The sequence below is a fragment of the Balaenoptera borealis genome, assembly GCF_965194805.1.
Source record: "Balaenoptera borealis genome assembly, chromosome: 9".
Classification (NCBI taxonomy): Eukaryota; Metazoa; Chordata; class Mammalia; order Artiodactyla; family Balaenopteridae; genus Balaenoptera; species Balaenoptera borealis.
In genome coordinates, this window is record NC_138873.1 from 43,063,959 (window position 1) to 43,088,762 (window position 24,804).

The following is a 24,804-nucleotide window of genomic DNA, read 5'->3' on the forward strand; positions in this document are numbered from 1 at the left end:
AGCACTAGACACAGATCCATGAAATGCAGTTTGCAGGTATAGGTAGACCTGCTCTGTGGCTGGGGTCCTTTAGAATTAAAATCTGCCGTACCAGCTCACATGTGGCCAGCAAAACCTAAAGTTTTGGCTGCCTTTTTTTTTTTTTTTTTTTTTAACCTCTCTGTGGATTCCTTCTCTTGTCACTCTGCCATGAATGACAGAGGTTGTGAATCTTTTCTGTCTTACAAAGGGAATTTTCTGGAAATTTTTTATACATTTAGGTCTCTTTTCTTCCTTAGCTTTCTGGTAGGTTCATAAAAACAATGATTTTATATGTTTTTTGTTGGTAGAGTGAGACTGATGGTCTTTTGTGACTTACTATATGCTAAATGGAAGCGGCTCTACACTTTTTGATAAGTCAGTATCTCAAAGCTTCAGTTTCCGTATCCATAAAATGACCTAAATGATGGTTATAAGGCTTATAGATGATGTAGTTGTGTTGTATATTCTCATTTCCTTTCTCTTTCTCCTTTGGGGGGTACTTGAAATGGTGCATAGCATGGTCATAAAATCAAACAAACTTACTATGCACCATTTCTTTCTTTCTCCCTCATTTAAGTGTGTTCTTCTCTGTCAATAATTATCCAAGTTGAATGGACTGGCTTTTCACCCGTTGCTTCAGAAAAGTCTTACTCATCCTGGAATATACTAGTTTTATTCAGAGCCAGAAGTAAATTAAAGGCCAACCCTAGAAAAGTCACATACAATTGAATACTGTCTCTCAAATATCAACTAGATTGACATTTTAATGAAACCACCTTGGAGCACATAAAATGATCAATATATATTAGTAAACAATTTTTATTTAATAGTCATCCTCATTTTTTTAGGGAGGAAATTTGAGTCACAGAGATATTAAGTTGACCTGCTTAAGGAAGGAATGTAACCATGGTAGAAACCGTCCTTGAATGTAATTTGACTGTTCTGAATCCCACAGCAGTCATCTAAACCATGCTGCTAATTTATACTGATTTGGGATTCCTGGAACCTACTTCCATGCCACTTTCATTATTTTTTACAGAAGAGATAAAAAAACATATATACTAAACTGACTTCATTCTTTTTGTATTAAACATTAATAAAAATGCCACAAGAGTGAAGAAAACCATATGTAAGTGACACTGAGCTATAGAAAAAGACAGGATCTATTTGGCTGATGGGCATATTCCTGCACTGATATTGGCTAAAATTATCTCTATTTCTCGCTCCGATCCATTCTTCTCAGACATATTAACACCAGTAAACCTCCCCTGGAATCCAAAATCCAAATGCTGGAAAATGCCCCTGGGTTATCCCTCATATTCTGCTTTCTAAGCAAAAATAATCTTTTTTTTTGAATGGATATTCTGGTTATACCACAGCTAAACTGATTCAAGTACTTTAGTTTACATGATGCCCTAAACGATTATTACTGATGTCATTTATGTGATCACAAGCTGTGTTTACAGCCATAAAGAAAGCTAGGCTTGGGTAGTATTAATAGCCCTACTAATTACACTACTATAAAAGGTTTGTGGATAATATAAATTTCTACATTATTACTCCAATGTTTTGGCAGTGGCGTTCTTCCAGAGGAAGGTATCACAGGGCCCATTTGTTTTCCCTTCTTTGCACTAATTCATGAGGAGATGAAAACAAGAGACTGAGTTAAAGAAAGAAGGAAAGGAGTCCACTGGGACTTACTCTTACACCAAGAACAGACTGCAGAGGGATCATTATCATTTCATGTTTTTATTTTAGGGTTTAAAAGTTATTTCATCTTGCCCATAAACATGTGAAAGGATGCTCATTTCACTGGTAATTAAGGAAATGAAATTTAAAACAATAAGTATTTTTCACCTTTCAGATTGAAAAAAAGTTACTGATAATATCAAATGTCAATAAATAAGTGGGAAAACAGATACTCCCAAATACTGTTAGTATGCTTTTGAACTGGTAATACCTTTTGGAGAGGACAGATTCGGTGATATTTATCAATATTTAAAATGCCTCTTGACTCAGCATTTAAATTTTTAGAAATCTAAACTATGAGATACTATCAGATGTATTTAAAGATACATCTACAAGGTTGTTTCTTGTAAATGGATGGAAATGCAAAATTGGCAACAATCTGTATGACCAGTAATAGTGAGTTTATCAATACTATTGTAGCAATTAAAAATGATTAGGTAAATATACATGTACTGAGATGGAAAAATTTCCAGTATATATTATTAAGTGAAAAAAGCAAGTTTCAGAACAATATGTATAGCTCCAAGCATTTACATGAAAAACACATTATAATTATGTACATGAATGCATATGCATAGAAAAATTCTGTGAATGGTGAATACAAAATTTTAACAAAGATTTCCTTTGAAGAAGAGAGTGGCATTTATGTGGTGGGTGAGAAGCACTATCTCTTTTTTTAAAAAAATATTTATCTCTATATTTGCAATGTTTATGAATGTTTGTAATATTTATATTCATGTATTACTTGAGTGATTTAAAAATACAAATACATTTTATAAATGGTTATAACATCGTCATCTCAAATATTGTCTGAGTCTCTTGAGCTTTCATGGTTTCTTCTGAGTATTTAGCAGTTTTTATGAAGTATACATCTGCCTTAGAAGTGCTCCAACAAAGATCTTTGATCAGAAGATTATTTATTAAGGAGATCTTCCAGTTTATTTTAACTTTCAACAAAAGTGAATTGATTTTATTTTATTTTTTAAATTTTTATTGGAGTATAGTTGATTTACAAAGTTGTGTTAGTTTCAGGTGCAGAGCAAAGTGAATCAGTTGTACATGTACCTATATGTACTCTTTTTTTAGAATCTTTTTGCATATAGGCCATCACAGAGTATTGAGTAGAGTTCCCTGTGCTATAAAGTAGGTCCTTATTAGTTATCTATTTTATATGTAGTAGTGTGTATATGTCAATCCCAATCTCCCAATTTATCCCTCCCGCCTCCCCCATCCCCTGGTAACCATAAGTTTGTTTTCTATATTTGTGACTCTACTTCTGTTTTGTAAATAAGTTCTTCTGTACTCTTTTTTTAGATTCCACATATAAGCAGTATCATATGGTATTTGTCTTTCTGTGTCTGACTTCAAAGTGAATTGATTTTAATTAGAAGTTCTATATTAAGAGATGAACTGATTTTTTTTTTTTTTTTTTTGCTGCACCACATGGCTTGCGGGATCTGGGATCTTAGTTCCCAACCAGGGATAGAACCCGGTCCACAGCAGTGAAAGTGCCGAGTCCTAACCACTGGACTGCCAGGGAATTCCAGAACTGAATTCTTTGAGTTTAGCGATAATGCTGTGTACAGAGCACAGTATGAACCAAAGTTATATCTTCTGAAGCTAGTACCTAAAATATTAAGTTTATTTTTTTACATTAGGATCAACGTCTCCTGCTCTAAAACCCAAGGCAACTTGACTTGCACTTCAGAAGACACCCTACTCAGAAAACAAAAATTAGTTATTACATCTCTGGTCTCCTTTCCTCAAGTAAATGGGCATATTAGAAAGCAGAAATAGCAACATCCTAGTATCTTGATTTTGAGTCTCTTTGAATCCTTGTTAAAAGACCGTATTTCGGTTTACAAAATGAAGCTGGAAAGTAGATGTTGATTTTAATTGACATGGAAAATAGTCACCTTTCATTAACCAATTCCTCTCCCAACTGTTTTTAAAAATCCTGGTTTCAATAAAAGTCACCAATAAACAAGATTTACATGATCATCCAAAGCCTGGTTGACTGCTGCACTCTAGCTTAGCATAAATAAAGTTTTAAAAGAGGGATTACAGTGATGAAGATGTGGCAGATGTCAGAGACAGAGAGCTGTTCAGGGGTGGTAGCGGCGGTCCAGGTGAGAAGGAATGGTAGGCAGTGCTAGGGTTGATGGGGATGGAGAGAGGGCATCTGAAGGGGTCTCATCAGGTGCTGGTACCCAGTGGGCTCAATAAATATTTGTGAAATTTAACTGAAGACAACTTTGTACCATCAATATATTCCACAATCAAATGAAACTTCAACCCCAGAGATGGTGGGACTTTTCTAAGTTAGTTGCTGGCTGTGTTTAAACTTTAACCTTGGGAGCTGCATTGATACACAGGGGATACCTGTGGCTAGAGATATGCTTGCTAAGGGGAGATACTCTTTTCTGGTTTTCAGGTGAAGCCATGAATAAATAGATTTAGATCAGGGGTTTCGGTACAAGATTAAGAGGATGCAATAATGGTTTCTTCAAGGGAATTATAATCATTGCTGTACTTAGTTGGATATTTATCTGTGCTACTTTCTAGAAATGAATTGGAACTACTGGAAATTGTACCTATTGTAACCCTAGTTTACTCCTCTAGAATATTACGAAATGGAAACCTAACACCCTGAAAGAGATGTGATGAATACGTGCTGAATGGAGCATGCTGAACACTAAGAAAATAAGATGTGCTAGTTGGTTGAAAGCAAGCGGTTGATATTTTGTCCTTCCTTCCCACCCTTCCACATACGCTAAAGGTCCCAGTGAGTGGTTGGCAGCCTTTTCCCTTTGTCAGGTACTGGAATAAAGGCTGTGAACTCTGATATCCTCCACTGTATTATTACTTTTCATTTTATAACATTAAATTATTGTGGTTTCTATTTTATGGTTGTTAGAAACTTGAGAAGAGCTTAAATTCATGTAACAGTAAGTGCTAAAGGTACATTCCTAAATCACCAGAAAGGTAGACTTCTTAAAAGGATAAAGCCAGAAAAGTAAAGGGCTATTTTCCACTACGTAAAGGGGTCACTTAAGTCAGGCAAAAAGACGTAAATCTGTGATCCATATATAAACTGCCTGTAAGAGGCGAAGAGACTTTTGGGGGTCTTGGGAGCCACTAATAATCATGAAAATACCAACTGCTCTAGTTCATAGACGCCTAGCAGCCAGGAAGTTGCCACAGCCAAGTCTAAATAAAGGAGGTGGGTGATGTCTGTGCTGTGTTCTCCCAGGAGACAGCATGGGGCATGGTGCAGGGACTGGGGGAACAGCTGCCACTCTTCTGAATGCAAAGTCAGGGTCCTGGAGCAAGGGGTGTGCACCGTCAAAGAAAGGCCAAGAGGAAGGCCGTGAAACAGCAATGGATTGATTCTAACTGCTTGGACTGAATCCTTCTGCTGTGAATAATTGGGAAAGGGTGGCTGAATGGAGCAAAGAGTGATAAAATGGACAGCAGAGAAGTAAATTCTTTTGCAATGGAGATTTGGTGGAGATAAGGGAAAGCTGGGGGTGGTGCTCAGATCTGTCTGTACTCTTGCAATGACAGGGACTGTTTACTCTCCTCCTCTTGTCTGTGAGCTTAGAAGGGGTGTCAGAAGGGAGATCATCTTCACTCAGTTAGGTATCCTTCACACCTGGTAGTACAGTGCCTAACAGAACAAGGCCCTCAAGAAGTGTTTGCGGACTTAATGAATGAAATAATGTATGAAAGAATACATAAAGGAGGAATGAGCAACTAAGGAAAGTAAGATAACTTAAATTTAGATAAGAGAAAGTTGAATAGATGTAATCAGGTCAGAGTGTTCTAGAAGGTTCTGTATGAAGTAATCATGGGCAGAACTAAAACTATAAACCTCTGTAGGCTAGGGAGAATTTGAATCCTTGGCTTGTACACCAGGCTGATTCCTTCAGTTAAGAGACACTGAGTATAGGAACACATTTATCAATGACTTTCCTGTCAGATATCTAAATTAGTCAACATATCTGATACCAAAACAAGAGAAATCAGGGATTGAGATCTATTAGGTTTCCATATAGTAAACAACTACAATTTTTAACAGTGCAGAGACTTCTACATTTATGCCACTTATATAAGCTCTGCCCACACATTTCTCTGTGAAAAAGAAGTTACCAAGTTCCTTAACTTTATTTTTAGAAGTTGAGTTCTTTGCTTGCTCCTGAGTGATCTTAGTTTCTTTTAGTCTGACAAAAGTGTAAAATCAATAGCTTGCTTAAAGCTGTGCTATAATGGTCCTGAGTTTAACACAGCACAGCTGGAAATTTCGGCCTCCGTGAATGACATTCACTAAGCCAAAAGTTGAATTGTGCTTGTAGGTATAGAACAAGCTGCTTTGAATTTGGTGAGGCCCTAGTAGTCCATTGAGTTTGTCTGCAGCATGTTCTTCTTGCTGAAAGATGGCTGAGCGATGGCTCCGTGATCTGTGACAGCCTCTCCCCTTCTTAGCTAGAGACTGATGCACTGGCGGCCTACACTTCCCTGGCTGTGTAGCCCCCAGTGCTTTGTGCTCTCTCTGGGTATTTCGCAGCTCTTTTTCATCTTGGACTACTTTTATTTTTTCCTATTGTCACCCTGATTTTATTTTTCAACTTTAAAATAGAAATAATATTCTTACCCTGTCAAAAAATGGGAGCGAGATTCCCCCCTTCCCCTTCTGATTTCTTGTAGTTTGGACCATTTGAGTGAAGTTATGCTTGAAAGTTGAAGGGGGGCTCTGGCTCCTTCTGAACAGATTCTGGGTGCCCATGGTCTCCCACCACGTAGCTTCCTCAGGCAGGAGGGAGCCCCACTCTACATGCTGGGGGGGAAGGACTTGGGCTCAGGCATTTCAGAATTAGTCCTGTTCTAGTATAATAATTATATCAATGAATTCCCTCATTCACAATGGACACCGTAGGTAAGAAAGCATCTAAAATGTCTCTCCTTTTTGATCCCTCTGTAAATCATACCAGTGCCTACTCTGACATCCAGTGACAAGTTAAGGAGAACATAAGTGCTGGGATATGGCTAATGAATTTCAGGGTCCGCATGATAGAATTGATTCAAATTAACGGGTACCTGTGTAAAATCCAACTTTCTGGGGAGGAAAATCAATCATTTATTAAGCAAATCTAATTCCAATGAAGGCAGATTATATTCATTGAATGCTTTTTATATGTCTGACACTGTGCTAGGAGTTTTCCACATATATTACCTCACTTGGTCCACATGAAAGCTGTAAGGCAGTTACTATTATTATCCTGACTTGTGAAATGAAGAAATACAACACAGGCAACTTAAACCAGGATGACTCAATGGCTCTTGAATTTCTATTGAACTGAGAAACAGAAAAAGTCTAGATCCTAATTGTTTAAAGTTACATTTTAATTTAGTGAACATAAGTAATAATTCCCAAATATGATTTTTAAGGGTAGACATTTTCTTAGACGTGACTAATTAGGCAGTTAAAGGTAAAATAAAGTAATATTCATGTTCTTTCATACAAAGACATATCAAATAGTAAAAAATGGTCACAAACAAATTTTGATTATATTTTCTTTTATCTGGAAGTAATTTCTTTTATATTTTTTCCTCATATAAGTCACTGAAGGGGCCCAGTCACTCCAACATGTAGTCAGAACCCACCATTTGCAAGAATCACATTTAAATTTGGTGAGACATTCTTCTTCCTGGTCCTCAAAAACTCAGAAATGGAAACCAATGAAACCAGACAGTCAAAAAAAATGCATGGACAGGGAACTCTGATCTAAAGATAATCACAATGCAATTCTAATCCTGTGAAGAAAAAAAGTTTGCTTCATTGTTTTATTCCCCCCCACCCCCTGCAAATCTCATGCAGCAGACTGCAATAGTGTCTGCAAGATGGCTAACTGCTGAGTCTTTGATTTAATGAAAACTTAGGGAAAGCAATTCAATTCACTGCAGGGACTGCTCTGTTCTTCCATTATGATTCTTTTTTAATGAGAAAGATGATTGTAAGGATAAATTCTATTCCTCTGAATTTTTACACTCATTACATACAAAGCACTATTTTGGCAGAAGGGGACTTATCTCCTTCAGGCAATATAGTTATCATCTTGTAACCACCCTTCAATCTCCCACAAGAACGCTGGAGCTTCGTGCCAAGAATGAGTATTGCTCTATGCCAGCTCTCAGCATGGATAGATGAATGCTTAAAGATTTCCAGAATTAACAGTCAACATAGACTCCAGATAAAACAGGGAGACAATCCCTCCCTTCATGCTTATATGCTGTTTGGAATAGAAGAATCAGAAGGGCATCCATTAATGAAGTATTTGGCATGGGGAATGAGGGAGGGCCTGATGTATAGTGTGTGTGTGTGTGTGTGTGTGTGTGTGTGTAAGTTCATGTAAGGATTCATTAAAAGAAAATGGTGTTGCATATTCATGTCATTTTCCTTCAACCTAAAAGTCATTTATTGTGCTAAGTGATATTGAAAGTTCTGGCTAAGGAATCACTCTATTTGAGATTCAGTCACTTTAGCACAAACAGTATATGCACTATTAGGTACTGTAAATTTGGTTAAGACTGTGGGAGACTTGACTTGGTGCAGATTCACCCTGTAAGCACTGCATATGTATGAAATTTATGTACTTTTACATTATTTAATGGATTGTGAGCTTGATAAATAATAATTCATGTCCCACGAGCAAGTTCTTTAGAGTAGGTACATTTTCTGGGGTTGGAGGAAACTGTACTCATTCTTGCAGTCTGAAAGCATGCCACAATGAAGTAGGAAGTTTTAATGGCATTTCCTAATATCCATAAGTGACTGAGGGAATAGCTACACATTGGAAACTCTGAGCCCAGTGATACGTTATTTCATCATGGCAGCCATGGAGTGAGAGTAGACAGTCAGTTCTCTTTTTTTTTCCTTTGGTCAAGTGTATTAAAGTATAATTTATATGTAATAAAAGGCACCCCTCTTAAGTGTACAGTTTGAAGAATTTTGACAAATGTATATAGTCATGTAACCTCTACAACAATCAAGGTATACAGAACATTTCCATTACCCCAAAAGTTCCCTTGTGTCCCTTTGCAGTCAACACCCCACTCCCCACTCTAGCAACCATTGATCTATTTCCTGACCTTATAGTTTTGCCTCTTCCAGAACATCACATTACTATGCATTATGTAATTATACAGTGTATAAGCTTTCGTGTGCGGCTTCTTGCACACAGCATAATGCTTTTGAGATTAATCCATATCATTGCACGTATCAGTAGCGTTTTCCTTTTATGGCTGAGTCATACTCCATTGTGTGCATTTACCACAACTGTTTTTCTCCTTTCACAAATTGATGAGCATTTGGGTTGGTTACAGTTTGGGCTTATGAATATGAATAAAATTGCAATGGACATTTGCATATAGTTCTTTGTGTGGATATTATGTTTTCATTTCTCTTCGAAGAATGTGATTGATGGGTTACATGGTAAGTGGATATTTAACTTTATAAGAAACTGCCAAGCCGTTTTCCAAGGTGTCCGTATCGCTTTGCATTCCCAGCAGCAGTATATGAGAGTTCCAGTTGCTCCATATACTGGCAGGCAGTTTTGCTAGAAATGGATTTTAATTTTCTCCTTTGATCTTCTCTAACAATTTCCCAGCATGGTTTGTGTATAAATCCCTTCACCCCCACACGCTGCCCCACCTTCTCTTCTCCCTTCCCCAACACAAGCGTAACTCCCATGGAGTGTCCACCAAGGTTCATTTCAGAAATCACTGAGGTACAACCTTTCTATACTATGGGGGATAAAACTCTCCAATCATACATATGAAGTAAAAATAAATGCAACATGACAAGGAACAGGAATGGAGGTTTGCCAAGTTATTTCCCACAAGGGAGATGTTTTAAGAGGCTCCAATGACTATTACCTCACCAGACGTAGGTAACTGACAGTAATATCTCCCCCACGACTCTCAAGGGAGTTACAATTCAGTATTTACATTTATCAAGTCCTTCCTTATCCAACCATCTAACAACCCCTTCTCAGTGATTTAGTCAAGGTTATCCAGAGAACTGGACACTGAACTAGCTGTGTATGAGCAAAACTCAGGCTTCAACATACAAGATGGCCAAAAAGCACATGAAAAGATGTTCAACATCACTAACTATTAGAGAAGTGCAAATCAAAACTACAGTGAGGTATCACCTCACACCGGTCAGAATGGCCATGATCAAAAAACATACAAACAATAAATGCTGGAGAGGGCGTGGAGAAAAGGGAACCCTCCTACACTGTTGGTGGGAATGTAAATTGGTACAACCACTATGGAGAATAGTATGCGGGTTCTTTAAAAAATGAAAAATAGATCTACCATATGATCTGGCAATCCCACTCCTGGGCGTATACATGCAGAAAACCATAATTCGAAAAGATATATGCACCTTAACATTCGTTGCAACACTATTTACAATAGCCAAGACACAGAAGCAACCAAAATGTCCATCGACAGATGAATGGATAAAGACCATGTTGTACATATATACAACATCACTGGAATAATGGAATATTACTCAACCATAAAAAAGAATGAAATCATGCCATTTGCAGCAACATGGATGGACTTAGAGATGATCATATGAAGTGAAGTAAGTCAGACAGAGAAAGACAAATATCATATGATATCACTTACATGTGGAATCTAAAAAAAAATGATACAAACGAACTTATTTACAAAACAGAAACAGACTCACACACTTTGAAAACAAACTTATGGTTACCAAAATGGGAACATTGGGGGGAGGGATAAATTAGGAGTTTGGGATTAACAAATACACACTACTATATATGAAATAGATAATCAACAAGGACCTACTGTATAGCACAGGAAACTCTACTCAATATTCTGTAATAACCTATATGCGAAAAGTTCTGAAAAAGAATGGATACATGTATATGTATAAATGAATCACTTTGCTGTACACCTGAAACTAAAAATTAAACAACAAAACAAAACTGAGGCTTCTGCTCTGAGAAAATCCTGGATCCTGCTTTAACTCTTTTTACTGCTCTGGCCTGTGTTTTTGACTTCCTATGGTAAGCACCAAAGAAAATTCCAACAAAGGCAAGGGGCAAAGATTCACAGAGGCAGAGCCATACAAACAGAACTGGGGAGGTGAGATCTTCAGGGGATTCTAGGGTCTGACATACTGTGAGATGTCAGATACCTAAGTTTCCCAGACCTTGTTGTGGTTTTCTGAGAGGTCTATATTATTTCGTATGAAGTCCTACATTTCTTCTAATTACACAGATATTTTAAATCTTGCAACATTGGTAATTGAGAATTTAGTCTATGTAACTGTAAGAAGTGTAAGAAGTATAGTGTTTCTGCAGAGAACAAATATGAAGCCTGCCTTACATTGGAAGAGGCAACAATTATCTTCTGATTAATGTCTCCCCAGCCACCACCAAAAGGAGCAATACTTTTTTGGTACAAATTCTGAGAAGAACATTCTTGTGGGGACTAGACTACTGGGCCTGAGTTGCATCCAGCTATTGTGTGTAGACAAGGCTGTCATCTTTATATATTTCTCTCACCAATCCTGCCCTACTTGAGTGCTCCGGATGAAAAAAGAAGATAGTGGGTAAAAGGGATCAGGAGAGGGTGAGTGCTTGATATTCCTGAGCTGACTTAATGCCTTCAGCCTCCCCACTGAGAACTGAAATTTGAACCTAGACCTCTAGGATTTCTGTCTTCTGGAATTTAATGTTCAAACCGAGAATATTTCTCTTGAACAGTAAGGCATGAATTTACTTTTCAGTATTCTCTTTGGAAAAAATCAAAGGGATTACACATGATGATATTTTTGAGTGTTCTGTTAGTACTATTAGTAACTTGTTTCATTTTCACACTCACCCAAAGAAATATATAAAAGATTCAACAAATATTTTAATGTGTATGGAAGAATTTGCTGGAATTCATGCAATACTCGTCAAATTTTTAGCTGCAAGCTTGTCTTTTATTCAAAATTGGAAGAGTTTATAAAAATATCTTTCAGAGAAAAAGCAAAACTTGTAGAACCAGTCACCAGGGATATCTCTAATGATGCTCAACAGTGCCAACCTTTTCTTCTCTTTCTAGGGTCTGTATACAAAAAGAAGCAGGCACTTCTGATTCTATCCGTGCGTTCATCACTGATACCCATTCTTTCCCCGCCATCATGACTTGAGGAAGAAAACAAGGAACGAAAGTGTTTTCTTTTCACTCTCAGCATCCTGCTTTTGCTCCACAATCCTTACCTCCCCCATCGCTGAGCAACTTGTTGATAAGGAAAACAAAAAGAAATTGGAGAGGCAAGAACTGAGAAAAATTGGCAGAAGAAAAGGAAGAAGAAATTATTGACTATTTAAAAATTGTGTGGTTTATATATATTCAGAAGTTAAAAACTGCCAAAAAAGGAACCATGGATATCTATTACTTAAGAACTGCTGAAAGTAGTTCTGGGAAGCAGCAGGATTCTTGTAATAATTGATAAAAGAAGCTTATGGGCAAAAAGTTTGATGACATAATTTTTCTTGATAAGAAATATATCCTGGGCTTCCCTGGTGGCGCAGTGGTTGAGAATCTGCCTGCTAATGCAGGGGACACGGGTTCGAGCCCTGGTCTGGGAAGATCCCACATGCCGCGGAGCAACTGCGCCCGTGAGCCACAACTGCTGAGCCTGCGCGTCTGGAGCCTGTGCTCCGCAACAAGAGAGGCCGCGATGGTGAGAGGCCCGTGCAACGCGATGAAGAGTGACCCCCGCTTGCCGCAACTAGAGAAAGCCCTAGCACAGAAACGAAGACCCAACATAGCAATCAATCAATCAATCAATCAATAAATCCTTAAAAAAAAAAAAAGAAATATATCCTATTTCACCTTTGTTTTAAAAGCCTGTCACATTTCTTGCTTCTACATCCAAATGCAAGAACTGAGTGGTCTTTAGTTGTTCATAGTCTTTGCTTTTTGTGTTTCTCTGCTTCCTGATTTCAGCTAGTATTACATGGAATTTTAAGAAAAAAGTAGGCATGAGGAAGAGGCTTCCCAGGCAAATCCATAAGTTTTGGGAAGCTTCACTATACTTTCTTAGTCATATACCTGTGATATAATAGAAATATATATATATATCGTTCTCTGCCCCCAGTTCCTGGCACAGAGCTCCCAAAACACTTGTAATATCCTAAGTGAGAAGAACGCTAGGAGCATATTTTGTTCTAATATTTGGTCTTTGACCCTAGTTCCTGACACAGAGCTCCTAAATCCCTTACAATTTCCAGGGAGATAGGAATTTCTTTTGTTTCTAATGAGGTGACTCTTGGAGTGCTCCTGGATGGGGCTGGTCACCAGAAACACCAAGCTATGACTAGAAGCCTGGAATTTTCAGCCCCGCCTTCCCATTTTCCAGAGAGAGGAGAGGGGCTGGAAATGAAGTTAATGATCATGCTTACCTAATGAAGCCTCCATAAAAATTCCAAAAGCACGAGGTTTGGAGAGCTCTAGGGTTGGTGAACACGTGACATGGAGGTGCTAGGAGTGCTGTGCCCAGAGAGGGCCTGGGGGCTCCACGACCCTTTCCACACACCTTGCCCTACTCACCACTTCCATCTGAGTGTACATCTATATCCTTTATCACATCCTTTTGCAATAAACTGGTAAACAGTAAGTAAACTGCTTTCCTGAGTCCTGTGAGACGCTCGAGCAAATTAACCAAACCCAAGGAGGGTTCGTGGGAACCTCTGATCTGTAGCAGGTAGGTCAGAAGCACAGGTAATAACTTCTATCCATCTCCAGATAGAACTGTCAGAACTGAGTTATATTGTAAGACACCCAGCTGGTGTCACAGAATTGCATGGTGTGGGAAAAGCCCCACACACCTGGTGTCAGAAGTATTGTGGTGTGGTGGTAGAGTGAGAGTAAAGGAGAAACACAAGAGGAGGACTACGTTTTTCTTTACAATTCCTGAAACCCTACTTTGTACATATAGCGTGAGTGGATTTCAGGCATTACTTCAATGGGTATGTGTATATATATATATATATATATATATATTTTTTTTTTGGCTGTGTTGGGTCTTCGTTGCTGCACGCGGGCTTTCTCTAGTTGCAGCAAGCGGGGACTACTCTTCGTTGTGGTGTGTCGGCTTCTCCTTGTGATGGCTTCTCTTGTTGTGGAGCACGGGTTCTAGGCATGCAGGCTTCAGTAGTTGTGGCACGCGGGCTCAGTAGTTGCGGTGCACGGGCTCTAGAGTGCAGGCTCAGTATTTGTGGCGCACGGGTTTAGCTGCTCCACGGCATGTGGGATCTTCCTGGACCAGGGTTCAAACCCGTGTCTCCTGCATTGGCAGGCGGATTCTTAACCACTGCACCACATTGTCTGAGTAACTTTCCCAAAGTGGTTACAACTAACCAAGTAACAGCTATCTAAATTTTATCTGAATTCTCAAATGTGATACATTGTCATTGGAACTACTTTTTTGAAGTACATTTTTTTCTACAGAGTTGTATTAAAGAAGCTCTTTAGGAGAAACAGCAAGATTTTTTAAAATTTTAGAACCATCTGGAATAAAAAAACCTAGCTCCAATCACGAAGGGCTAGCCTTAAAACTTGTTGTACAGTATATAATTTTTTTTAAGGAGGATGGTCTTTGTAGGAATCAATTTTTGGTTTTCTACAAATTTTTGTAGGAACCAATTAATAATCAGGGACAAATTCAAAACTCCAGTTTGAACTGGCGTTACACTGAAACTTATACTGCATTCTGTTGCTTCAGAGTCTTTGATCATTGGTTCAGTGCAAATTTGGTGAGGAGAATTCACTTTAACTCTGAAGTCAAATTTCCACAAGGCTTTTGTAATAACATCACCCTTAATGCTCTTGAAAGGCTTCTTGCATTTATCACATTGTGTTTACATGTGACAATCATACATTTTATAATTAAAATGATAAAGAAAGATTGTTAACTCCTGAGTCTAACTTCTTGCTATTACGTGGCCTAAGGTGGTATCAAATGAATATGGTGGCCCTGTGGGGCCAGGGACATCTGTGCCGGAAGAATTGGGAAGGCTGGCATATTGCTCAATCCTGACCTGCAGCGCTCCCGGCAGAGTACTTAGAAGTACCTGGAAGGGAGGAGAAAATGTGGCCATGACAGCACTTCCCTCACACACATCACACTTTCCATCCTCTCCTCTTTGCTCTGTTCATTCCCTCTCAAATCTTGAGGTGCGTGAGGAAGGAGATTATTATGTCTCTAGGACACGGCACTGAATCAGCCTATACAAAATTAATGTAATTACTATGTTGATTTCCAGATGTTAGCTTAATGCCAGCCTATTAAAACTTCTAAAGATGAAGCTTAAAACAAACAAACATTCTGAGTAAACACCCAAATAAAGACATGCCAGCATATTTAGTGATAATCTGAGGCAATGCAGAAATCTCTGGATAGGGCATTTTAGAAACTGGTTCTCTCCATCACCAATTGCAATGACAGTCAGAATTTTCTCAGGTCCTCTTCAGTCTTTTCCTTCCAAAGAGCCTGTAAATTCCTTGCTGCTTCTGGTCCTTGGCCTCTTTCCAGTCGTGCCTCTGCCCTGCCCACCCTTGCCATCCTCTCCTAGCACCGTTTACAGTCACATCCTCCTGACATCAGTGCTGTGCCTCACTAGACTTTGCCCCCAGGGCTGGTTTCTTATCCAGGGTTTTGAAATTCAAAGGGAAAAATCCTCCTTTTGCTCAAACACGTCTCCCTTCCCTCTTCCTTCCACCCCGGACCGCACATGGGTGGGCACAGTGGGCCATGAAGGCACCCAGCCCTGGCCTGGGAGGGGCCCCTACTCTTCCTAGTTCTGTAGCCAGGAGCAGGTTCCTGATGCTGGGGGAGCCTCCGATCTCTCATTTATAAAATTTTGGATAATAATTCTTATTTCCTTGGATTGAAGGAATAAAAGAGGTAATTCACATATGTAGTAGCTGGCACATTATAAAGCCTCAACAGAAGGTATTATTATTAACCTTGGGTCTTTTTCTACATTTAGTTTTTTAAGCTTTTCTGTCTCTACCTGTAACTGTGAAATTATTCTCTGTTTCTTAGAATGGCTTGATTTTATTTTTTTCCCTGATGAGAGTTTTTGTTAAATCTCTGGGCTCCTGGAAAATAAGACTGACAAGAACCCAAAGACTAGTTGTAGTTCACCATCTTGTAGTCTAGACTGTTTGGTTCTAAAAATCTCTAGAGAACGTAAATTCACCACTTTCGTGTGATTTTTTTTTTGGTTATATTAGAGTGTTGCAAAATTGCTCTTCATTTAATCTTACTATCCTTAATTATAATCCTTGTACTGCGCTAAAATCATTCTATTCTTTAATAATTCTAAACTATTATTCAAACTTTCATTAAGTGATTTTTAAGTTGAACTGCATAGCTCTTTCTTCTTGAACGACCAAACTATACATTCCTCATGTTAACAGTCTCTCATAAGTAAATTTCTAATTATATGCCTCCCCAATTTCCTCATTTTCTGGAGTTCTTTCCTGGAACGAGGCACCAATGGTGAAATTGTGGGTATAACTGTTTAGATAATGCATTTGTGGCATTCAAAATTATTAGCTTCCAAATCCTACTGAGGAAATATAGCTGAGACTCAATGTCTATAACTTCTGTAGCCTGAGGTTTTATTTGAAATTTTACTCTTAAATTAATTATGCCTACCGATGTTAAATTTTAAAAAACAAACACCAATAACACCAATATTTGAGAAGTAAATGAAATTAGCTTTTCCAATACTTTAAACAAATCCCAGGTTAAACTAGAATTCAGTCCTAACTTGTTCATTTTTACTCTCCCTCTAAGATGAAATCTAGTCCTGGTCAAATCATTTTAATTAAGCAATATAACTCTGAAGGACAATCCAAATAAGGAAATGTAAAAATTCAATGCTGATATACGATTATTAGCAAAGTTTCTAAAGAGTATGACTCTTAGGATTGATGTATATGGCTATACACATATCTTTATTCATTATTATGGTATATAATTGTCTTCAAACCTATTAATGGCTACTTTTCAGTGTATATTTTACAGTCAACAGCTGCTACTGGGGGATTATTATTGGCTATTTCTGGGCCATAGGTATAATCATAAGTCTCTGAAGTATATCCTCCAGAGATATACCCCAAGGATTGCAATTGCCCTTTAATAAGTTTTTCTTGCACTGACTCTTGGAGCACTTGTTTCATTGTTTTGGCTCTTTTAAGTTTAGACAGAACATCTCACATGGCCATTTGTGGTAGCTTTCTTTTCCCCTTTGTTATTACTAGAGTTGTTTGTGTTTACTATTTTTATCTTTCTCGTGACACTTTCCCAAGAACATATATTTGTCTGTAATCCCCTTGGATTTCTAAGGGTTAGCATTTATTAAGACAGCTTCATCAGGCCTGTTCCAGGTTCCAGGGAAGCAGTCTATTTAGATTCACTGAGGGGTACAAGGAATGCTAACAGGAATTCAAATATAAGCAATTGTACATTTCTGCCTATACATGCATGTCCTACTTCCTGCTGAATTCACACAATTTATGCTTCTTTGTGATTTACTCACTCATTTTGTTTGCTGTATTACTGCAAAATAGAAAAGTGAGATTTGGGGTGTTGAATTGTCTTACGACGCTGTAAGTGAAAAAAGTTAATCTGGTCATCGCTCATCACTCTTGTAGATGTTGCTAAAAGAGAAACGAAGCTATATTCTTGGGATTTTGCATGCTTACCTTGTCTGACAGCTAGTGTGGTGGTATAGACCAAGAAGAGAAGGATGTAATTGAGGAAACTCTGGAAGACTGGTGTATTGGCATGGAAATCTTCTGACAGGTACTTGCTGGTCAAGCTAATTCCACAAATAAGGAGGGATAACACCTGGCCTAGAGCCACAGAGATTAACATCTCCCTGAGAAATAAAGAGAAACATAGCAAAGATCAGCAGAAAGTCCATTAGAACAATCACTTAAAATTTACTGAGCACTTGTGCCATTCACTAGGCTAAGTGCAATAAACAGTATTTCTTTTAATCCATCATAGCAATGCTACCTTACTGGGGTTTTGCAGAGGAAGAAACCAAAGTTTAGAGGGGTTAAGGAATTTCCTTACAGTCGCATAACTAGGAAGTGGCAAAGCTGAGATTTGAGACCAAATCTCTCCAAGTGATCCTGGCTTCTACCTACTGAGCCTTGGAGCTCTGGGGGGAAATTAACATCATGCCACCATGGCATGAACAACTGTTCAGAAACCTGAGACAGAACCTGAACACTGACGAAGCAGGACCATATTCCAACCTTGTCCTCAGGTTCTTGTACCAAAAAACGGAGACTTTTTTCTTCATAGACCGAAATCTTGGCTCTAGGAACACTTAGGTAAAGGGGCTATACAAACCCCTGATAATCTAAAAGGACTATCTCCTCTCCATTCCCAGATATTGAACAGTTTGTTCTAACAAGCACTAATAAAAACTAGTCTCTGCTCTCCTCTGCTCAAGTCGCAGTTGCTGACACATTAAAACTCTCATTCATGAAGGAAATTTAGTGACTGAGGTGGTACAATAAGACATTTCAAATTCTGTGAATATTTTCTATGGCTTTTTTTATAGGCACTGGCCCTACAGACCACTGTAGTGGAGATTACAGGCAAGAGTCAAACGGTTCACTTTGCATAGAAATAAAACGCCCATGTGGGCTTTATGGTTACATCCACCTGTACGCTCTGACACAGGACAAGCCCCTGGCTTCTGCAAAGTAAACTTCTGCTCTCCCCAGGAGTCTCATCTGACTTTCCTGGTTTATTTATTTAAAGAAAAAGCAACATAAAATAAGCAAAGAGTAGTATTTCTAAACAGAAAAGCATTAGGCAGAGCATCTGCAGCATTGCATATTCCCTCCCCCGTGGCAGATGTGAATCCATCTTTCTGGAAGGGGCACTGGGCCCCTGGGCAGGGTTCTGGGTGGATACCTTGGTGGTATCCTTCTTTTTAAAAAAGGCATCCATCACTCATTCCATTTGCCTCCATGAGGAGGAAAAATTGTGGCAATGCATGTGGACCTATGAAAAAGACTCTGCAGAGGTTAGCCTGTAACATATTGGCAGAGGCTGCGTTGGTAGATGGGTAGATTGCTCTGTTTCCAGGTACTGGCCCCGACCCTTCAATTCAATCTTCGTAAAGGTGTCAAAGGAGTCAAAGCAATATTTTTAAACATGTAAGTTTAAAATGTCAGTCTGTTGCTTAAAATCCTACCCTATAGATGATACCCTATAGATGGTACCCTACAGAATGCAGTGATCTATAAGGCCTATGTTACACCATCTACAAAGATGTCTGCCAACATTTCCTCACATCCCTCTACATTCATGCTGCTCCTCCCAAAGGGAGGTGGGGTCTATTTTCCTTTTCCTTTGTGACTTGCTTTGACCAATAGAAGGTAGGGGGAGAGATGTCATGTGACTTCTGGTCCTAAACCTTAAGAAGCTCTGCGGCTTCCATTTTCTGCCCTCTTAGGATACAGCTTCCATGTAATGAACCAGAGTTAGACTACTGAATATTGAGAGGCTGTGTGAAAAGAAGAAGAGAGACCCAGCCAACCACTGCCACCTCAGCTGAAGTACCAGACATGTGAGTGAGGACTGTGGATCCTCTGGCCCCAGTGGAGCAGTGCCAACCTGAGTCATGTGGAGCAGAGATGAACCATCCCCAGTGATTGCTGCCCAGTTGGAGAACTGTGAGAAATAATCAATGGTTGTGTTGTTTTAGGGCATGAAGTTTGGGGTGGTTTGTTATGCAGCAGCAGATACTGAAACAAGGCTCTCAATACCCTCCCTCCACTCCTACTACCGCAAAGCTCTGCCTCCTGTTTCCCCACTTTATTCCCCCATGAAGCCAGAGCTCCAGACCTACAGAGCTACTTGCACTTCAACAATGAGTCATGGTCTTCTTTGTTGGCATTCCTTTTCACGTTATTATTTCCAGAATGTTCATCCCGACGTGTCAGTCTGACTCTTATTCATCTTTCAAGATTTGGCTCACACGTTATGTTACCCCCTTTAAAAAGTCTCCACTGCCCTCTCTTCCCTGGGATGTATCTCCTTTACTTCTATATCATTGTACTATAATTATTGTTTTTACTGTGATATTGGTGTAATGTTCTTCACTATATTTACAGCTGGGCAATACCATTCAGAGGAAGTAGAAAATGGAGAGCTTCAAGACAGTGCAGAGGTAGACCTAGGCAACACTGAAGAGTTTTGTTGAAATGAAAGGATGATTTAAAAAAAAAGAAGAAAGAAAAGCAGAAGTAAAGAGAAGTACCAGATTTAACTCAAAGGTTTTTAAGCCAACCTAAGAGAAGTGTGATATCCACTAACAAAAACCATGATAAGGAGTTGGTTTTAGTGTAAAGATAACAAACATTTTTAGTATATTGAATTTGAGCTGCCAAATGAACTTCCAAATGATCCAGCAGTATTAGAATCATGGGATCAGAGTTGGATAGGGAGGTCAACCAGGAGAAAAATATGTGGAAGTTTTACATATAAGAGTGGTGGCTAAAGTACTGGAAACAGATGCTAACAACATGGAAGGAAGAAGAGGAAAGAAAATAAGAAGGCCTAGGAAGTCTTTGGAGAATCCCCAGATTGGGGTTAGGGAAGAAAGAAGAGGCACATCATTGGAGTCAGAAGAGGCACATCATTGGAGTCAGAAGTCAAAGAACCAAGATAGTTTTTTATGTCAAGGAAACCAAGGGAACAGAGACTTTCGTGGAGGGAACAGTTGTAATATTGAATGTTGCTTAGAGGGCATGAAGAATGAGGACTGACAAAAGATGATTTGTAGTCACTGCCAGCCTTTGAAAGACCACTTTTGGCTGTGTGGAGAGTACCAGAGCAACACTTGGTATCATGGAAACAAAGGGAACAGAGAATTTCACAGAAGGGATAGTTAGTGGTGACTAATTGGACAGAAGTGGTGAGAAATAAAGGTGCTGACTTTGAAGAATTCTAAAGAATTCAAAGAATCCTTTGAAGAAGTTTGATCTAGTCACTATATAACATAAAAATAACAAAAATAGCTAAAATAATAATGTTTAAAATGATTAAAAATAATTTAGAGTGGATTCATGATTATCCTTTCATTGGGTCACTCTTACTTGCATAATAACTTACATCCTTAAGTGAAAGAGAAGTGGGGAGAGTTACAGCTCATATACCAGAGAGTGGGTCCTGGTGCTGAGTATGTCCGCTGGAGAATGCTGTGTATGGAGCGTGTCTCCTTGGGAAAAGAAGGTCGACGACTACTGCTAGGATGTGGTAATTCCTACAACTGCTTAAGTTACAACCATGGTATTTGAAACCTTGGCAATATCCTGAACAAAATCAAGCCACAAAAAATGACAGAGTGCTTACATAAGAGAAAAAAATTTTTAGTACTTCTGATGTATATGTGCCAATATGTTGAATACTATAAAACAGCCTTCACATGCCAGGCACTATGTATGCAAAGATGAATAAGACATAGTCTTTGTCACTGGGGAACTACCAAACCAAGATTTTGGAGCTTAGTTCCCAAGTAACTTACTACAGAATGGACCCAGTTAAGATGAAATATCAATAATAATTCATATTTAATAAGTTCTTACTATGTGCCGAGTCCTAGGCTTAGATTTATACATTCTGTCTTATTTAACCCTCATAATAACTTTACAAGGCAGATATTGTTATGGTTCCATTTGATAGATAAGTAAACTGATGCTTAGAGAGGTTAAGCAGCCAGCCCAAGGTCACAGAGCCAGCAGGAAGAAGATTTGGATAGAAACCAAGTCATATGATTCCAAATCCCAACTTCCTAATTACTATGCTACACCATCATTATGCTGCCAAAAAAATACTCTTTTCCCTCACAGAGGGCACAGAACACAGTGCTAAACCTAAGTGGCTGGTTTCCAGAAATATTCTGGGGAAGGTGAAGACAAAACAAGTCGTCCCAACTGACTGATGAAAACTCTTCCACCAAGACATCTGTAATGTGTGCCTTTCAACAGAGGTCAACACAAGCTTATTCTTGCTTCTTCATCCAAACAAAACAGCAAATCTGCTGTATCCAATTTCTGCTTTTAATTAGTGGCCGTGTCATTCAGCTGCTGCTGGTATGATTTGATACAAAACGCACATTATGGTTTTATCCATCATGCTAATAAACATGACTTGTAAAACAGGAAGGAATGGAAGGGACCTTTTATCAGATTAGTTCACCAGTCCTTTCCCAAGTGAAGGGAGCTAGTACTGGAGCTGTTGCAAGTCTGCATATCTGAGCTAAGTTACTAGAATCACCAAAGCAAAATAAATAAAAATATAAATAAACCTAGATGTTGACACTCGGCTGATTCCACTCCCACTCCTCTCCACTGCCCCACCATCTTCCCCTCATCAGATTCTCCTTTGTTCTTTTTTAGCAGAGAGCAAATCCTTTTGGTAATCTGTGTCTCAGAATGTCTTCCTACCACTGTCTCTGCCTAAGGATCTTTTCAGTTCATTTACTGTCACCTTATCCCTCCTAACAATTTTTTCCCACACTAACCACTATAGTAGATCTGTGGTCCCTTCACTTAATTCTTCATGAACTTAAGGTACCATCTTCTCCAGGAAGCCTCTCCTTGGCTGCGCCTTGCTCGCTAAGGCTGAGTTAAGTGTCCTCCTCTGTATGTTCCTATCTCTACTTGTGCTCACCACACTGTATGACTCATGAGTTCCTGAAAAGAAGGGAAGGTATTCTAGTCATTTCTATATTCCTGGTGCCTTGAGGACTCCTGAATGGGAAGGAAATAGATGCTCAATAAATACAGAATGAATGAATGAGCAAATTTACAAGTGAAAAAATATCTACAAATGAAAAAGATCGGAAGATTTGAAAGATGGCTGCTTATCTTATCTTGAAAAACTACTAGCTCTGAAAGACAAAAAACATCTCATTTTCACTGTATTCCTTCTGCCAGTTAGACACTGAGATTAATAAACTCTTCTCTGGTGCATTTCTGAACAAGCCTGGTAAGGTCCTATCTTGCAAAAATGATGCTAAATACGGTGCCGGGTGGAATTTTATACTGGGAGCCGTTGGCTATTCATGTAGTTTATAGAATAGCACACCAGATGCATTCTAACATAGGATACAGAGTTCCTATAATTTTAGCAGCAGAAATGGAGAAGAGACTATGATACACATTTTCATCTTTGTTTATGCATTTAAAAGGACATCCTATCTACTTTAAATTCAGAATGACTAGACAATGAAAAATGTATGAGTCTCAGGAAAAAGTGCTGCTGGAAGCTGAATGCCTGTTATAATAGAGCTTGTATTCATAAAGACCGACATAAACCATTACCACAAGCGCTCTGCTCTGTTAAAGAAATAGACGTTAGAATCTTGTGAATAAACTTGTGTTTTACAAAGTAGATATTAAAAATAATAAGATTTAATATAAAACATAAGTTGAATCTCATTTTCTTCCCTTAGTTATAAGAATACATTCTTTTAAAGAGGTATGAAAAATTTCAGCATAGTTACATAATCATATTGCTTTGTAATTCTTTGGTATGAGAGTGAAACAATTCCATCATCATCTTGAAGGACAGCACATCAAACTTTCTGCAGAGACATCTTCATTCTGTTAACTATTCTCAGGCAAATCATGTCAGATCTGAATCAGCATATGAATTCAGATGAACGTACATAAATAACACGTATACTGCCTTGACTAAACACAATACCACTTGAACATGGGAAGAATGTGTTCTACTATGTTCTCTGACAAGATTGCTGTTTTCAGAAGTTAGGACATTAGCTTCTTGAAGATCTTTGCTGAAAGGCTATATTCCATTTAAGTATTAATTAGACTTCTATGTAAGGAGATTATTAGGCAAGAAGCAAATACACATCTCCAGAGGTTTAACATTCATTGGAGTTTCTTTGCCTCAGATTCTGTATTCATGGAATTTAACCTGTTCTCTGGTTCTGTGGTATCTGTTTCTTTTGTTTTTGTTTTTTAGAGGGAACCAAGTAAGCCACAAGGAAGCCCTCGTAAACAATATTCCACTGAGTCCATGAGGTAGTAAGTGTAGGAGACATTTGAAACTCTGGTGTGAAAGGATGAGTCACAGATGTGCATGTATACTAGATGTTGTTTGTCTAGAGAAGTGGGACAGCAGAGTGAAAAGCACCAAATAGGGAGTTAGAAGCCCCTGGCTCTTGAGTTCCGTTGATTAAGCTCCACGATCCTGCGCATCTCCAACTTTGGGCTTGCATTCCTTCGTGTAAAGTAAGGATATTTTAATTGATGAGTGTCTAAGACACTTATGCCCCCCTTCAAATCTTCTTGGTCTCACTATCTCCAAGGTATCCTAGCTCCAGTGGTGGCTGCCATGACAGACTATGAATAGACTGCAACCAAAACGGTGTGGGCACAGCCCAGTGGCCCCGGGCGTCATGCCCATTCTGTGTGCCTTGTTCCTTCTATCCTGGAGATCCCAGGTTGATGCTGAAGGCCGGACCTTGTGGGAACCTATTGGGTGCCCACTCATCAGCAACTGGGAGGTGCCAGGGAATTATTGCACTTGAGCAATAGAAAACTAAAGCAGACAGATAGATTCTTCTTCTTCCTCTCCCCCTGGCCCTCCCCCTGGCAGACTGTCCCGAGAAGCAGTCACTTCTGCAGGTTCTCTGAAGATGGTCCTGCCTCACAAGGTGCTCTGTTGCGTACTCAGTGCCCCAGAACTTCTCTCCCTCCTTCCCTTCCTCACTCCTGCTCCCTGGGATTGCAGTCCTAAATAAAGTAGCGGCACTTAAGGCTCTGCTTTCTGGGGAACTCAAGCAAAGATAATGAGCTCTACATTTCCCTCTACTCTGTAATTCTGACTTACTTTTAGAAGACGCTGATGTGTAATCATTAACTCTTGAAATTGGT

At 38.9% G+C, this 24,804-nt stretch overlaps 1 protein-coding gene across 3 annotated transcripts in view; it reads right to left on the reverse strand.

The window, feature by feature from the left end:
• SLC35F1 (solute carrier family 35 member F1) overlaps positions 1-24,804 on the reverse strand; it is a 410,805-nt gene that overhangs the window by 142,559 nt on the left and 243,442 nt on the right. For all 3 annotated transcript variants that reach the window (XM_082406220.1, XM_082406221.1, XM_082406219.1), the window contains exon 2: positions 17,578-17,753. In XM_082406220.1, the coding sequence (XP_082262346.1) occupies positions 17,578-17,749 (172 nt within the window). In that variant the 5' untranslated portion in view covers positions 17,750-17,753. The remainder of the gene's footprint in view (positions 1-17,577; positions 17,754-24,804) is intronic.